The sequence below is a fragment of the Biomphalaria glabrata genome, chromosome 3 (genome assembly GCF_947242115.1).
Source record: "Biomphalaria glabrata chromosome 3, xgBioGlab47.1, whole genome shotgun sequence".
NCBI lineage: Eukaryota > Metazoa > Mollusca > Gastropoda > Planorbidae > Biomphalaria > Biomphalaria glabrata.
Window position 1 is genome coordinate 15,477,486 of NC_074713.1, and position 18,292 is coordinate 15,495,777.

Here is an 18,292-nt window from a genome sequence, read left to right on the forward strand (position 1 = left end):
AGGGAGGCTGCGGATAAATAAAGACAAGTTAGGACATGTCTCTCATGCATCTTATCGATGCCCTCGATTGAGGTGCATTCGTCAGATTGGTAAAGTTGCTTTAGAGCACAATGGGGAGATAATGACTAATGGGATATGGAAAAATAGATGGCTGATAGTAGCAATATGAAAATGTACATGAAGGGGAAAGTAATAATATAAAAATGTACATAGAAGGGGAAATAATAATCTCAAATAAACAACACAGGTGGATAGAGAAAGAAAAAGGGGGGGGGTGAGTTGGGCGGTGGTCAGCGATCCAGATGGTTTGTTTACATATGACCGTGGGTCGAGAACAATGGAGCGTGCTTGAATGTCCCTTCAAGCGGCGCAACTCTTATAAGAGTAAAATGAGTAAAGGGGAGATAATTCAATACAGGGGAGATAACTCGTATCTCTTTTCTAGACGCAGTATCAGTGCGCTAGTAAAATTATCAAGGCGATCAACCGAGATAAAGGAAATAAAATAAGGTGTACAAATATACACATGGTTGCATCAATGATCAATTGAGCCACGTAGCATTAATAGATTAACGCAATACATAAATATACATTAGCCATGTTCATGTTTTCTACTTACGCCAGTGAGAAATACACAATGCACTAATTAAATATAAATGAACTAAGCAAAATACACATGATAAACTCCAATGGAAATATACACAGAGTAATTAAGATGGAACTTGTGATTAAGTTCGGCTTACCACCAGGTATTCCTCTAGGAGAAGGAAAGTATGAAGTAGTCCAGACTCGATAGCTCAGCTCGTATGAGAATGAAAGAGTCTGGCTTGATTTGAATCTACTTATATATGCCTGGGAAATGTGGGCGGACACAGGAAACGTCCTAGGCTAAGAATTAGCTTACACGTGGGTGAAGTCCGACAAGCGTCACACCTTGGAGTACCACGCGGTGTATTGACCCGTGTAATCTCTTAGATCAAAGAGAGACGTGGGGGGAAGAGTGACCTACATTCCACCCAGGGGGGGGGGGTCAATCGCGGCGGACATCCGCGGATAAGACTAAAGAGAACGTGTCTATCTTTGCCCCGGTCAAGGGCAGATAAATGAAAGGACGCGCCTTAGCTATCTCCAATGTGGTCAACTAAGTCTAGCCTGGAGAGGAAAAGGTGTGGCGGGTGAAGAATTCAGGGGTAGGATGGGGAAATAATTAAAATAAAATAAATAAATAATGAAAAATAATAATTAATGCTGTGATAATTTAGAGTGACTCTGACAGCGAGTTTTTGACTTGTCACATACGCCGCCGCCAAGATGGATCTATCGCAGAAAGATCCATAAAGTGCGAGCAGACTGATGTCACTCAAACTTTAAGATCAGTTGTTATCACAGCATTAGAAAAAAAAATCTGAGAAAATAAAGGGATAGCCATGCCAGGAGGAGAGTCTGTCCAAGTCTGTCCGTTGTCTACTTCCTGTCCCCGAGTACGTAGTCACCTGGGTGAAACATGTGGGGTGGCTTGGGAGAGTAGATTGGGCGATTGGGTGAGTAATCATTCCTTCCTGGGGCGGATTGGGGAGGGTGATTGGGGCTTAGGCGGGGTGCCCAAGACACGTGTGCACGTTGGGGCTTACCTCCGAAGCCGCTGTAAGGCGCTTCTTCACGAGAGTGAGTGGTCAGCTTACCTCGGTTTCGTCTGACACGATCAATGTCAGGGAAGAGTGGCCTGATAAAGAATGTGGAGTTCTGCCGAAGAACATCCCCACGAGTGCGATAGTCTGGCTTACATCGTGGCTTCCTGACACGGTCAATGCCAGGGGAAGGTTGATATTGAATGGTGGCTGAGGAGCCAGGGTAAGAAGAGTCTTCACGAGCGCGATGGTTCGGCTTACCTCGTGACTTCCTGACACTATCAATGCCAGGGGGAGGTTGAGTTAGAATGGTGGCTGAGGAGCCATGAAGAGGAGTGTTTTCACGAGCGCGAGGGTTCGGCTTACCTCGTGACTTCCTGACACTATAAATGCCAGGGGGAGGTTGATTCGGACTGGTGGCTGAGAAGCCACAAAGAGGAGTGAGTCCACGAGAGCAAGGGTTCATCTTACCTCGGGGCATTCTGGCACTGTCAATGTCAGAGGAATGTTGCTTAATTTTGGCTGAGTAGCCTGGGTCAAGTGGACCCTCACGAGCGCGGGTGTACGACTTAACCCGTGACTTCCTAGCAGTGTCAATGCCAGGGCAGTGTGGTTTGAGCTTCGCTGATGAGTCGGGACTAGGCGTGTCAGTGTGGCGACGTGGGCTTCCAACCAGCTGGTTGCGGCCACTTCTCTGCTTTGTCGATCTACCGACGGGCAGAGAGAAGTATGGCTTATTGACTACTCCAAGAGGGACATATTTGGAGCCTAGAATGAAGTCATATACTGGCGTGTCCATGACGGCGGCGTCAATGGTGCCATGTACGTACTTGCATTCTACGTGGACCCTAGCAATAGGAAGAACCTTTGGAGGAATCTCACGGTCAAGGGACTGAATCGTCACAGTTCTATCTGTGAGATCAGCCGGATCAACCAGTGCTTTGCAGATAACTGAACTTACCGCACAGCCTGTGTCAAATAAGGACCGGACGTACCGCCCGTTAACCAGAATGGTCTCTATCCCGGGGGAAGACGAGACAGGGTGAGGGAGTGCCGGTAGGACTTCCGTTTTCGTAGGGCCAAGGGCAGTGTGTTCAGGGGCCACAGTCAGTGTTGATATGACGTATGGGTCGCCCGCTGTTCTATCAGTGCGTGTTTGCTGATTAGACACAGAGGGTTTGGGGACCGAGGTCATTACTGAAATGCGCTGTGAGGCCTGCTGCTTTTGGCGGTTGGGTTTGTGGCTACGCATGCTGTCGTTGCAGTCACGGTAGGCACGGTTAGTTTTGTTGCCACGCGTGCTGTTGTTGCAGTCACGGTGGGCTTGGTTGTTCTGGTTATGACGAGGCTTACGTGCTGGGTAGTTGCAGTTTTTGTGAAAGGCGGGTTGTTGGGTTGGTGCCTTTCTAGGTTGGGATTTGCTTGAGGGCATCGGCTGGATTGGGGCATCGCAGTTTGCAGGACTATTGGACTGAGCAGGAGGATTGGGCTGGGTAGACAATGTGGAATTGTCGAGAGGAGGGATATCACGTATGAAAGTTTCATCCTTAGCAGCAACTTCTGAGTCCGTTTGGGCAGTGTACTCAATTTGGACATGAGTTGTGGTTTCGCTCTTTTCTGTTTCCTGGTCTAGTCTTGCGGGTGTGCTGTTCAGCTCCAAACTCTGCGGTCTATAGCGCTGTCTGATTTCTAGTATTTCCTGGTCAAGTGCCTTCATTTCTATTTCATGGGCTTTGTTCAATTCTTCCATTCTTTGTGCCCTTTCAATCTGTCTTCGTACGTAGTCTTCTAACTCGAGACCTTCAAATTCCAATAATATTCCTTCAGCCTCGAAATCGGAAGCTAATTCCGCTAAGTCCATGGTCATAGAGGCTGGATTAGGAAGAGGATGAGGTGGAAGATAGTGAGAGATGAATTGTAGAAAGGAGCTGCTGAATGTAAGAAAGAGTAAAAAGGGGAATGTGGTGTCTGCCTACGTTAATCACAAAATTCCTGCAATGAAATATTACAAATTAAATACAATATGACAGAAGTGACACTCTTGATAATGCGAAGTGATGATACTTATAAATATTTTAAGGAAAAAAATATTGATATAGAATTTAGTTATTGCCGCCTGTTCGTGCCTGCTGTACTAATGGGTTAAATCCCGGACAGGCCCCCAAAATGTGACAGGTGGGGTAATGTGACGTGTGTTTGGCACGTTTTATGTCTAGGGGATGATTATTTTTAATGCTATCACACCCCCACTTATCAGCATATGAATCGGGAGCAGACACGCAACGAGACAAAGCAATGAAAGATAGATACAAAAGTTAAAATAAAGGAAATTTATTTACATAAATATACATATAATAATAAAAGGGGGGAGGGTTTGCATCTATCTCTAGTATATTCTATGTTTAATCATCACTCTTGCACATAATAAGAGAGTATGTCACTTTGTCCTCTGACTTAGCTGGTTGTCCTGTTGATGTCGCAGCTGGCTGGGTCCTGGCTTGAGGTTCTGCAGCTGGAGGTGGCGCTCTAGCGGATAGAGGGACGCCGGCGATATAGCTCTTGTGGAGTCTCAGTCCCAAGTTCTAGTATCTGTAGTGGGCACAGTATGGCGGGTGGCCGGATACCGTGGGCACAAGGTTACTGCGGGCAGAGCTGATCTGCCGTGGGCAGTGTGAGTAACAGGATATGTCCAGTGAGTTGCAGAGGGTTGGCGTAGCTATGACGTCTCGCACAGATCTGACTCTATAGGGACGTCGCGCCTAATAGCTTGACAGGTGGGCTGTCGAATAGGCGGGCAATGCCGATAGCGCCAAGTAGTAGAGTTGGGTAGATCTCAGTAGGCAAATGCAGCGCTGAATAGCACTAAGCACAACTGCAGGTAAATAGATCGTTGATCCAATAACTAGGCAATAGGTGATAGGCAAATAGGCAGGTAAGTAATCCGATGAATAGGCAGGTCTCAGTAGGACAGTGCAGTGCTGGATAGCACTCAGCACATAAATAGGCCAGTAGGCAAATAGGCAGGTAAGTGATCCGATAAATAGGCAGTAGGTGATTCTTGATAGCAAATAAATAGGCAGACACCTGAGGGAGGCTGCGGATAAATAAAGACAAGTTAGGACATGTCTCTCATGCATCTTATCGATGCCCTCGATTGAGGTGCATTCGTCAGATTGGTAAAGTTGCTTTAGAGCACAATGGGGAGATAATGACTAATGGGATATGGAAAAATAGATGGCTGATAGTAGCAATATGAAAATGTACATGAAGGGGAAAGTAATAATATAAAAATGTACATAGAAGGGGAAATAATAATCTCAAATAAACAACACAGGTGGATAGAGAAAGAAAAAGGGGGGGGGTGAGTTGGGCGGTGGTCAGCGATCCAGATGGTTTGTTTACATATGACCGTGGGTCGAGAACAATGGAGCGTGCTTGAATGTCCCTTCAAGCGGCGCAACTCTTATAAGAGTAAAATGAGTAAAGGGGAGATAATTCAATACAGGGGAGATAACTCGTATCTCTTTTCTAGACGCAGTATCAGTGCGCTAGTAAAATTATCAAGGCGATCAACCGAGATAAAGGAAATAAAATAAGGTGTACAAATATACACATGGTTGCATCAATGATCAATTGAGCCACGTAGCATTAATAGATTAACGCAATACATAAATATACATTAGCCATGTTCATGTTTTCTACTTACGCCAGTGAGAAATACACAATGCACTAATTAAATATAAATGAACTAAGCAAAATACACATGATAAACTCCAATGGAAATATACACAGAGTAATTAAGATGGAACTTGTGATTAAGTTCGGCTTACCACCAGGTATTCCTCTAGGAGAAGGAAAGTATGAAGTAGTCCAGACTCGATAGCTCAGCTCGTATGAGAATGAAAGAGTCTGGCTTGATTTGAATCTACTTATATATGCCTGGGAAATGTGGGCGGACACAGGAAACGTCCTAGGCTAAGAATTAGCTTACACGTGGGTGAAGTCCGACAAGCGTCACACCTTGGAGTACCACGCGGTGTATTGACCCGTGTAATCTCTTAGATCAAAGAGAGACGTGGGGGGAAGAGTGACCTACATTCCACCCAGGGGGGGGGGGTCAATCGCGGCGGACATCCGCGGATAAGACTAAAGAGAACGTGTCTATCTTTGCCCCGGTCAAGGGCAGATAAATGAAAGGACGCGCCTTAGCTATCTCCAATGTGGTCAACTAAGTCTAGCCTGGAGAGGAAAAGGTGTGGCGGGTGAAGAATTCAGGGGTAGGATGGGGAAATAATTAAAATAAAATAAATAAATAATGAAAAATAATAATTAATGCTGTGATAATTTAGAGTGACTCTGACAGCGAGTTTTTGACTTGTCACAGTAGTGTAGTATCTATTGAATCTAGATTTAGATCTATATTCTATTTTCATTGTTGTGCGCTGGTCTGTCATTCCATCGTCTTGATAGTCCCAGGTTCATACCATGTCAGCTGCCATCCCTTGTGGTCCTGCTGGAGGTTTTGATTAGGATGTAGATCTAGATTATCTTCAACTCTGAAGGAACATTGAAACATATATCAAGTTCCCTCACTTTATTAGCTGGTAGTGGGATATAATGAAATTATCTTCTTTTTTGAAGTAAAATCTGTAATCTATTTATAAGAAATGTTATTCATTGCGTTTGACACAACTCAGTTTCAGGATCTTTAGAAGGGAATACCATATAGCTGATAATCACAATACTAATCTCCTAGGTTACGTCTTACTCACTAGACTCCATTTGCTAGAAGCTCTTTGTTTTAGATGCACCCTTAATGCCAAGCCACCTGAGCATTCCGGGTGCTGGAATTGTATGTCAGAGAGGCACCCCCTTCTTCCCTTTCACAACTTGTCCAGACAAGAATCATAGCGCATTGAGAAAGCTAAAAGTTAAACAAAAACAAATGGTAAAAATATTTCCAATCACACAGATTTTTTGTTATCTAGATCAATCACGCATATAATTACATGACTGATCCAAACTAATTGACACTATTACACTTAATATAAGCTGTATTTTTTTTTTTTTTACCTACACAAATTTTTTAGTGACACTGTATCGAAGCATTGCTCTTTCTGAAATAAATAGTTTTAAGGATATTTCTCATGCATCTGAATGCAAAAGTAAATGTTTGTGTACACACCTTAATATCTTTACTTCATAAAATATTCTTTTCCATTGTTCAATAAACCAACTCTGAATCATGTTAAAAAGTAAAAACCTGCCCTAAGACTTCAAACATTTCCTGTTCCATGGTATTTAAGTAGTGTAATTCTTTTTTTAAAACTATGAGTCATGACACTCCAAATTTATAAATCTGTTTTAAATTTTTTTTCTAATCATGATTTTTTTTTCATTAGTTATTAATCATTCCTTTAACTTTATTTTTATCTCGTGCTCAATATTGCTAACTAAATTAAACTTCTTAATACTAATATCATTTTGCAGTTTGAGTCTTGATTGTGTCTTTGTTTAATCTTGTCATTTCAACTGTTAAGTCAAGATGTGGTTAGTCATGTCATTGAGGTTTTCCAATAAAACAGCTTGGTATTAGACATGGCTTATGGTCAGGCTCAGGACTTTGATATTACTGTTTCATTCCCTCATGATACTGTCATTGAATGAACACACCTGTATATATTTTTGTTCCTGAATACATTAAACCTGAGATAAGGCTGGAGAAAAAGGAAGTGTTCACATTGAAGATTAACAAAGGGGCTGAGCCAGTCATTATGGAATAAATAAATTATAAAAATGTGGGATGGTGAAAGGCAAATGTATGGAAATGAATTCAAGAGAATAAAAAAAAGCAATAAATAAAGTACGGGTTGGGCAGTAACCCCAATCTAGTTCTCTTTACTATTTGATCTGAATCAAGACAATGCAAATGGTATGTGTCCTATTGATGTTATTTTTATTTGTTGATACATTGCTTATTAAATGCAATGTTTTCTTTAGTCAAGGAAATTACTCTGATCTGTTGTTTGAAAAATTGTTACACATAGTTGGTCTAGGTTTACTATGAAAGGGACACCTAGGTGACACACCCTTTAAATGTCACATTTGAAATAAGTAATTTCACTTGCTAGGCCCCTAGTCTCTAGCCAAATGTCAGGCTAGATGATGTGCTTTGCTACTTTAAGCATACAGATTCAAGCCTTACAGCGTGTGTGGTTGTGGGTTAGTTTGCACCATGTGGATTTACTCTGGGTAAAAGTTGTTCCACATGCAGACTGTGGGTTCAGGTGTTTGTAAAGATTCCAACCAATGGTAGTCACCTCTTGTTTGTCTAATCTACAAATGCTGGTCTTTGTTGTCTGTGATTATCTCCCCCTGTTTAGGTTGTGTTCTATCAATTCTACACTAGGAAAGTCAATAGTTTTGTCATCTTGGGCACAGGTATCTCTTCTTTCTCTAATACCTTTTTTTTTTTTTGTAGAATAAAGTGTTGTTGTTTTTTGTGCCAGTATCTAAATTGCATTATTTTTTAATTTGAAGGCTGATTTTATAATGCTAAAAAAAACAACAAATCTATTAATTAATAGTTCTTTTACTGTTGGTGTGTTCCTTATTTTAAAAATACATCGTTTTCTTTTGATTTTGACTGGGGCAATTGTTATAATAATAAGTATACAACTTTATCCAAGATTAAGTGTTCATTTATTGTGCAAAAGTTCCAGTTCTTAACACTCTTTAGTTTAGATTATTTTTTTTTTTTTGGGGGGGGGTGTCTTTTAATTGAAAACATTTTAACTTAATCTGGTTCAACTTTTATTTTGGGTAAATGAATAACTAAATCATATTTTCCATAAAAAAAAATTTCTTTGTTTTGTACAAATGTATACTGGGATAATGTATTACATACTTGTTGATATACAACTATTACAAGCTATCAGTACACAATATTTACAATGCTGGAATGTTTTTATCTTTAAAAGTCTGTGACATTTCTATTCAATCATCTGTCATTGGTGATTGTATTATTAATGCATGAATTTTATTGTAAACACAGATATAATTTGATCCTTCAGGGTTTTCTTCATTTTGTCCATTCATTGTATTTCTTTAAACTTGTTCATCTTTACAGTTATCTTTATATTTCTTCAAACTTGTTCTCAGATCTACCATACTTTGGAGTAGCTTAGCAATTGTAGTATTGTAGTTTAAAGGTAACGCAAGTCTTCTTTAAGTATTAGTTGTACCTTTTTTAAAGCGTGAAAGTCCTTTCTGCAAAGCATATGTTTATAATTTATTAGAAACCTTATTTTATAAAATATAATATAAAGCATATACAAAAACGAAAATTCTTAAAAAACTGAGAAAAAAAATCTAATATGTTTAAGTTCAGTTCCGTACTTTTTACATTTTTCTGCTAGTAAGTGAGCTGAGAATGTTTCTATCAAGGTGATGCTACTAGAGAAGATGTTTGTTATAGAAACATTGTTAGCCACCAGGGTGTCACAAGAGAGCTATAACATTACGCTCATGCACTTAATGAGTTCTGGCCTGTGTCCCTTTAGTTACTTTAGGCCTTCTTCAAACACTTGACTACTCCTGAGAAACGGCTCTACAAAATTACATGGTCAACACTTAACTCCCCACACTGAGTCTAAAATGCAGTTGCAAAAAAAAAATATTTCTGTCTTTCTGTAATGCTTTATATTTTCTATTTTTGATGCAGTTCCTTTCTTTCTTTCTCTTTTTTTTAATGTTTGTCTAAATTGAAAATTGTTGTAATATAGATTACTTCTGGTTTGATTAGGGACAATGGCAAATGAGGCAATTATTACTGGAATCACTACTGATGCTAAAGTGATATCTTATAAATTACAGACTTACTTCAAAAGAGAATATTATTACATCCTATACATATCCATAAGTCTACTCATGCATGTTAATTAGTCTTAAACTATGCTAAGCCATTGGTTTTTCTGGCTGATTTCTGGCAACCCATTTCATGCTCTAATGGCACTAAGGAAGAAAATGTGATGACAATGTTCACACATCTATGATGTTATTATTGTACTGATAGTGTGTAATTGATTGCTACTTATTCTCTTTGTTAAGTTTCCCTTTTCATACCAATTAGTCTATGAGGAGGATGTTGTAAACCTCTTTTTCTGTTGTCAATGGATTATTTATTTTCTCAAATCATCATTAGAGACCATTAATGGAATATGAGTCTTTGCCTGACTTTTAATAAAAATCTGCACATTGTTGTTTTTTTTTTACTCTTTAACAGACAGATGATCATGATTGTGATTTAGATTTAGAGGAGATTCTCAATCTTGATGAAGACAATGAACGTAGAAAGTATATAATGGTATGTATCTTAGAACAACTCACTATTTTCAATGTCATGGAGGGGGAAGTAAAAATATTGTGATCTCTAGCTGTTGCACGATAGGAAATATAAATCACTTAACTTGCCACTCCCACCCTCTCCTAGTGATGCAAATTCAGGCTGTTGCTGTCCACTCAGTACAGGTACTTTTAACACAACACCATTCCTCAGGTCTAATCAAGGGGCATAACTCATATGGAGAAAATATTTTAAAATAATTGCAATGACTGTTAATAAATACAACTATAAAATATAATACAATATTTGTGAAAAGTAGCAAATCAACTACAATTTACAACTACTATATGTACTGATACAATTTCCACTGCGAGAGATCTTGGCTTTCTTCATCACAAGCCCCCAGCTGTAAACTGACAATTTGACCACTGGCTTATCACTCCCCTTGAAAAGGTCAACTCAGAACAAATAAACAAACATATACACACACTATCACATTTTACATACCCCAGCTCTTGACACCTTACTGGAACAAAAGGTCCTGGGACAAATTTTGGTCATAGTTCTCTTAGTAGTCCAGAGTCTCTTTGATTGTTGAGTTCTGATAGGATAACAAGTTATCACAACCCATTGTTGTTGCACGTCTTCTATTTTCTATAGTCAGTGTTAACCTGTGGGAGTGAGGGTGAATCCATCTAGACTTAGCCTAATCTTGTTTTGGGATACAACAATAATGTGAACCGGTAGTGAATAACATCATGTTTTTGTCACTTGTGTGAACATTCTTGTTTGAATACAATTATTGAAATTGCTAAGTAGGACAAAAAAAAAGCAAATTAGTCAACATGCTCTTGTTATTTATTATTAATTTAACATAAGAATGATCTTTGTTCTAAGTTTAAAATGTCTTATAGAATTGAGAGTGTTTCTACATCTATGTATTTATATCTTCAGCAATGTTTACAAGATGCTAAGCAATCTCCAGAAGAAATTCATGTGAGTAAACTGAAGAGAATAGATTTGAGGTTCATAGAATTGGGGAAAGTAATATTTACTAGTCCTGATGTAAACTTCTCCAATCTTGTGTTTGAAACATGCTGTATTCATTCTTGAAGTTAGTCAGCTCTTGTGTTTGAAACTTCGTTTAAAGATGAATACCATGTTGCAATGATATCTCAGAACTTTACTGGACAGTATTGAAGAAAATAGTTGGTTGCCAGCCTGACTAGTAACTTTTCAATTTCACTAACTGTGAAAATTTAATTTCCCTATAGTTTTTAGAACTGTTACGAAATATGCCCTGGATACTAGTTGCTAAGCTTATACATTCCTGACTACAAATTGACATCAAAATTCAAATACATAACAGTTTTATAACAGTTATTAGGATATGATACTATCTGCCTGAGACTTATTTGTATATTTTATCCTCATGCTAAAATATTTATAGTTTTAGATATTTTGTCTTCAATAAATAAAGTTTTCAAGGAAAACAACATAACAGCAAGAAATGTAATGTAAATGGTTTAAACTAATTACACACACTGATTAATTATTGTACCTGTTTTAAGACAATATCTCTTTATAAAATGTTTTGTTTTTTAATATTTATCCATAGTGATTTTGATATTCTAAATACCATACTTTTACAAATTTCTTTCCCTTAGAATTTTGCTGAGGAGTTGTTGAGACGTGCCAAGACTTTATAATTTCCATCCTGGAGAGTTACTTTGCAGCACTTGTTGATTGTATTTTGTAGAATAGGTTTGTAAAGCATGCTGATTTGGGGCCCCTGTTAACGTTTGACATACCAAGAGCCCAATTGTCATATATACATATATATTATGTATCCCTTGTTATTAGTGAATTGGACTATGCATCCCCTAAGCCATAGCTGAAGACACATCATTAGTAGAAATGATAACAGACAGCTGTGAGGGCAGACTAGGCAGGAACCATCATCCATGCATAACTTGATGTATTGTATAACTCTAATGTATCACTTTTGACTTTGCGTGTGTCTGTCTACATTATTTTGTGTGCTGTTGTATTTTGAATGCATGAGAAATTTTAATTGTAATACTATATGTGTGCTTCCCTTAGTGTATCTCATTTAAGAATGTCTTCTCAAGAGACTTATTTATAATTCTTGGGTGTGTGCTTCAACTTTTAATGATCTGATGCCGTGTTAAGCCTGTGCTGCAATATTTATCTTTGAGTGCATTTTCCTTTGTTTTTTTTTTTAAAGGGGGATATCTGATATTTGTTTACCTTATGCTGGAAAGAAGTTTTTTTCAGTAACATTTAAAAAAATGTTTGCCATAATGAATCTGAGAGCTAAAAATGTAGACTTTTTACAAATCAAAACAGTCATGTTTGTTAAAAATATCAATACATTGGGCGTGTGCTTGGGATTAAATGCACATGAATATATTATGTAGCTGAATTTTCTCAGTGAATTCTTTAACATTTCATTTGTGCGTGTGATTTGAATGGTTTTATTTTGTGATAATTCAAGAGTTGTATATGTGATGATATTTGTTTTGTTTTATATATTTTATGATTCTTAAATGTCATGGGATGAAGAAATAAAAAAATTCTGCTCTAAATTACCTGGAGTCTGAGAGAACTTAAAGATTCAATAGTTTAGTTATTTTTTTAAAGTGTTTCATAATTATCAAGGTCATTTTGTAAAGACTGCAGACAGTCTGTGGAAAGACCAAAACACTGATTAAGTGTTTTTGATGGATCCTTTTTTTTTTACAAACAAATTCTACACAAAATATCTTTAGGACAGCTCTGTTTTAAAAGCACGCATAGAATCATTTTCATTGCCAAAATCTTGCACAAAATATTTGTTGCTATCTTAGCTAAAATACTGTAAAGATTGTTTATTTTGTACAGCAGATATGTGTGAAAACAAGTTTTGGAAGCCATGAGTTTGAATTTATCAAATTTGTGTTACATAGTGCTTTCTCCACAGGTGTTACAGTCCTTAATGAAGAATTCCCTATTGTTTTGGCATTAGCCATTGTTGTGTTATTGTTTACAACTATAATTTAACCAGCCGTATCTCCAAATATGATTGTAAATACATTGTTGTTTTTCTTGTATCATCTTTTAAAAAATATGTTACAGTGTTGATTAGATGCTTTACATATTTCTGATGTCAGGAAACTTTGTGCTGCTTAATTTAAGGTTATTTCTAACACACACACAAAATTGTCCCAGTGGTTTTTTTTTTTTTTTTTGTCACGCAAAAAATGTTTTTTTTTATGCAAAGCAGCTAACAAAAGATCATTATAAGCTGCTGTCTTTTATTATGCTAATCTCTACTGCACACTTGGTGTATGTGAATAGTTGATTGTTAATTATCTTCGTTTGAAATACTGTTACAACAACTGGGGAACATTTTGAAGAGATCCTAATGAAACATTTATCTAGTCTTTTGTTTGTACTTGGAGAACAAAATATTATCAATGTTTAAACATGTGTTTGTTATTATTTCATTTCAGTCATCATTCACCCTCTAAGTGCAACCCAATTGTAGCATAATTTTTATGTACAAATCATTTAAAAACAAAACAAAAAATGGACAATCTTAGTGGACCTTCTGGTGAGGTCGTGTTTCAGCATGACATTTATCATCACTCCATTTCTTTTAAATTACGTCTGCGTCAGACATGTTGGTTAAGCTTTCAAATGTCACAGTATTTAAATCATTAGGTACTGTGCAGCTGGGTCTTTGCTTATCTCCTGAAAGTTCAACTTAGGTCAGGTGATGAGGCTTCAAACTTTTGTACACACAGAATAAAAAAAAGTAAATCAAAAAGTAAAGAGTTGATTCTAGTCTAGCCAAAAAACAAAATAGTTATAATTTTGCATGGATTTGATCAGTAAGTGGATGTGTATGTTGACTGTCTGAAATATATTTTAAAAGTTTAGCTTGTGATGGTCTAATTTGGCCATTGACAGTATAGCTTATGATGGTCTAGTTTGGTCATTGATAGTATAACTTGTGATGGTCATTGATAGTAAAGGATGTGATGGTCTAGTTTGGTCATTGATAATATAGCTTGTGATGGTTTAGTTTGGTTATTGATAGTATAACTTGTGATGGTCTAGTTTGGTTATTGAAAGCTCATGATGATATCCTTATTATATTTTGAACACTTTGTATTATCATTAACCTTGTAAAATATTTGTATCAACAGGTTAATTCAGTTATTCTTTTTTTGATTGGAAATCTCATGTAAAGATGTTTTTCTTTTTTTGTTTCTTAGTAATTTATAACTCTTTTGAACAATTCATTTTTATTAATTAATTTGAATTAGAAATGTTTAACTTTCATTGTTAATGAGCTGAATTATTATTCAAAATGAAAACATAGAAATAGAAATAAAGTAGAAATAGACATTACTAAAATATCTATTTGAACTGAAGAAGACATAAACTTTAATGAAGCTAAATACATGAAGGTAAATTTGTAATTTTTTTTAGTGATTCTGTTTTTGTGAAGAATAATTTATATATAAAATCCAAAGTGCCAAATTTATTCGTTCTTAGTTTAGGTTTGTTTAGATCATTTTAAATTTATTATTATTTTTTGTATATATGAAACATTTGTTTTCTAAAGACACTTAGGTTGTTGTTTTTTGACAGTTCTTAATCTGTATATGCTATTGCCAATAACAAATAAAGTGCATTATCATATTGAGCTAGAAAAAGAGCCTCAGACTATCATTTCCTCTTTACCTTGTCAGAAAGGTAGCCTTAGAAAATTCTAAATAGACCCAATTATTTATTTATTGAGAATCACACAATAAGCTATTAATTTTGAATATGTTTTATATATGCTAAAACTTCTAACTTTATTTTGATGATATTGTTTACCTAAGTTTTCTTTTTATTCTGTCGTAGCCTTGACATTTTCTGCTGCTCTATTGTATTCAAGAGCCATCTTGATTATTCACAACTGCTAATTTTGTTTCTTTTGTCCAGTGCATTGCTCTGTGCTCTGTTCATCATTTGCTTTATAAATATCTATATAAATGTATATCTTTTCCCCTTTTTTTTTAAACTATGCAAAGCTAGAAAAATATTTTATCTTCCAAACACATAAGAAAAACAAAATGTCAGTGATGAATTTGGTTATTTAAGTTGTGCAGCTAAAGTCTTTACCATTGCTCTGCTAGTTTCACTGCCACAAAGACTTTCTGTACATTCCATACTAGTAGAGTTTTCTGTGTGATATAATTCTTTCAAAATTTTAGTTGTCAAACAGAAAAAAAAAAAGGTTTTTAAAATTCTCAGTTTATTTTTTTATTTTTTTTTCCTCTTCTCATCATTTTCAGAATTGCAAGTTTTCTTGAGAATAAATGATCACCATATTTGATAGTCTTTTATTTTATAAAACAGATTCATTTTCACACTAAGTTTTTTTTTTTTTGTTTTGTCATGTTAAACAACTAAATGTTTGAACAAGTATAGAAAAGTTGGCTCTGTTCCCAAAGAATATATGGTAGTGGTATTGTAATTTAAAATGTATTTAATAGTGTACACAATAATTGTGTAAATGTAATTTTTTTAAAAATACTATTAGCTGTTACCAGAGACATAATTATTAGTTTAAAAGATGATGCTGGACTTTGTTTTTGACTAGCAAGCATAATTCTTGTGTAGGGTGTCCTAGTTGTATACAGTTTGAAAGTTATAGATTTATAATTTTTCTTTAAAAATGCTTTTAGGTTTTGATGTGTACAACTTTAAAGAAAAATGAAAATATGACCTTTGCTAGGTTTTGCAATATTATTAATGAAAAGCATGAGCTGCCTGAGTTGAAAGTAGACTTGGACAGGTTTCAAGAGTAATGTCAAATTTTGTTTTTCTACTGTAATTACTATTTGTTCTACTTTTTCTTTGACTGCTGTTTGGAAGTGCCAATTGAAATGAGTTTTGTACTTTCTTCTAGTTATTTGAATTACTGTTCAACATTCTCAACAACTTTTTCAATTGTAATTGAAACAAAGAAACTATTTCAAGTAATTGTAATTTTATTTGATACCTTTTGTTACCATTGGAAAAAAAAATGGCAGCAATTTATGAATAAAATCTGAAATTTCAATAAATTGCTTTATTGTTATGGCTTGTGATAACATTTTATAATTCATTTTTTTCCCACAAATAAAGTATTGAAATAAAATTAATACCTCAATGTCTAATCATTAGCTTTTTTTAAAAAAAATCCTGGGTCAATTTAGAAGCTATGTGAAATTTTAATATAGGATATTACACAAATGAAATAAATATTTTATTTGATGAGTAGATTGTGTTTTATACAAGTATCCACAGTGCTGCTGCCTATGACTATGTAATGATTTTATAATAATAAAAGAAAAAGTATACTTCACTGCTGTTTTGTTTTGTTTATTCAATACAATAAATCAGGGGTAGGCAAATTACGACCTGCTGTTTACATGCTGCCTGCCGGAGTGTTTTATGCGGCCCGCGGACACCCACAGAAATCAGGTTAGCTCACAGATTTTACATGTAAAAAATGCAAATATATTAGAAATAAATAATTACAAATATCTATATAAAGTATTGAAACTTGTGATGAAGAGGCAAAAGAAACATTGTCTCTACATGTCATTCAAAAAAGATTATAGTAAACGAAGATTTTTCTTATTTCAAAACATTCAAAGACAAACTCAGGCAAGTATTTCTTCATTGCCTTGAAGAACTGTGTTGAGTTTGCATGGAACAAAATGGCAAGTGTAACAACTGAAGAAGTCCGTGCTTTGACTGAGAAAAATAAGTTAAAATTAAAGAACAATATAGCATACCAATCATAAACTCTAAACTGCATTGAATATCAAACATATTATTGACACAATTATCTCAGCAAACAAACTTATCGGAGCTAGAGGTCTTAACTATAAGCAGTTCAGGAAAGTACTTGAAGATTTGGAAACAAAACATTCCGATGTTTGGTACCACAGTAGTATCCGCTGATTTAGAACGGGTAAGGTATTGAGAAGATATGGAATCTCAAGGAAGAAAATTGTATGTTCCTTGAACTGACTGTGACTTTGTTACTAATATTTCTAATGAAGAATGGAAGAAAGACTTCAAGTTTTACAACGGCAGTATTGCAATGGGTTGTTTGCACATGAAATGTAAGTGCATGTTAAATCTTTTCAAACAAAAATTTTCCATTTCTCCAGGCAAGCAAGTCATTTTCCTTTGCTGAAAGGTCAAACTATTTCTAGTGAACTGGTTGAAAAGTACAAGACTTATTTGGATTGCTTGAATTTGGAATATGAAAACATATTTTAAAACGTTAAGAACTTGGAACCAGTTTTCAATACCCTCAGTTCACCTTCACCATTTAGTGCAGAAGCTGATTAAGTTCCAAAAGACTTATCTCCAAGAAAATTATAACCTGTAAGAAAGGTCAGGGTCAGTCAGTTCTTCCGTGGGAGCTTTATGGGTGCCAGAATCTGTATTTCCACACTTTAAAAAACTTTGCTGCTAAACTTTCACATTATTTGGGTCCACATAAATCGTGAACAAGAATTTTTCTTGCTTGAAAATTAACAAGTGTAAGAACAGGTCGATTATGATTGACTGTAATTTGACAGCAGTCACCATGATAAAAATTAGTAAGCTAGCTCCGGAACATTATGTACGAGTGTAAACAATTGAATACTTCACATTTAGTAGGCTACAACTGTACATTTGAGGGGAAATGTTGTGATGTAAAAAAAACAAAAACAATTATAAAATTTAAAAAAAAAATATATTCGTTAAATGACTTTCAGATATTGCTAAATCTTGATGCGATGTCTCTATTGGGAGTGTAAAAAGAAATATACATTTATAATACAGTACAAATGTGAATTAAAAGACAGGCGGCGTTGTCTGAGGATTGTAAAGATGCTGTGAAGACTCGTTCGCGCAAGGATCTCAATATTGCACGCACACACAAAAATGTGTGCTGCCCTCCTTTCCACAAATTTTTTTATGCGACTCTCAAAAGAAAAAGGTTGCCCACCCCAGCAATAAATCATTCAACTGAGAGGTAGAACCACTATATAGGTCTTGTAGGCTACTCCATGATAATTGTACCGTACAAGCACTAGTCATAATGAGTAATTCACATAATTCTAAGAACTATTTGTCTCTAAATGTAAAAATATCTTCGTAGTAAATGATGCTGTGTCACATGTCCACCCTCTCGTGATGCAATAGCAAAAACAAATGCAGAGGTGTGGATCATAAATATTACATTGTTTTACACTTTATGTTTTCTAAACAC

General features: G+C 35.8%; 1 protein-coding gene across 3 annotated transcripts in view; it reads left to right on the forward strand.

Moving 5' to 3' along the window:
* The window catches only part of LOC106051671 (uncharacterized), a 24,710-nt gene extending 8,329 nt beyond the window's left edge, over positions 1–16,381 (forward strand). For 2 of the 3 annotated variants that reach the window (XM_013206875.2, XM_013206876.2), the window contains 3 exons: positions 9,913–9,993; positions 10,927–10,968; positions 11,640–16,381. In XM_013206875.2, the coding sequence (XP_013062329.1) occupies positions 9,913–9,993; positions 10,927–10,968; positions 11,640–11,681 (165 nt within the window). In that variant the 3' untranslated portion in view covers positions 11,682–16,381. Of the gene's footprint in view, positions 1–7,597; positions 8,070–9,912; positions 9,994–10,926; positions 10,969–11,639 lie in introns of those variants that run through there. The other variant, XM_056023626.1, reaches the window with a different exon arrangement.
* Positions 16,382–18,292: the final 1,911 nt, after the last annotated feature.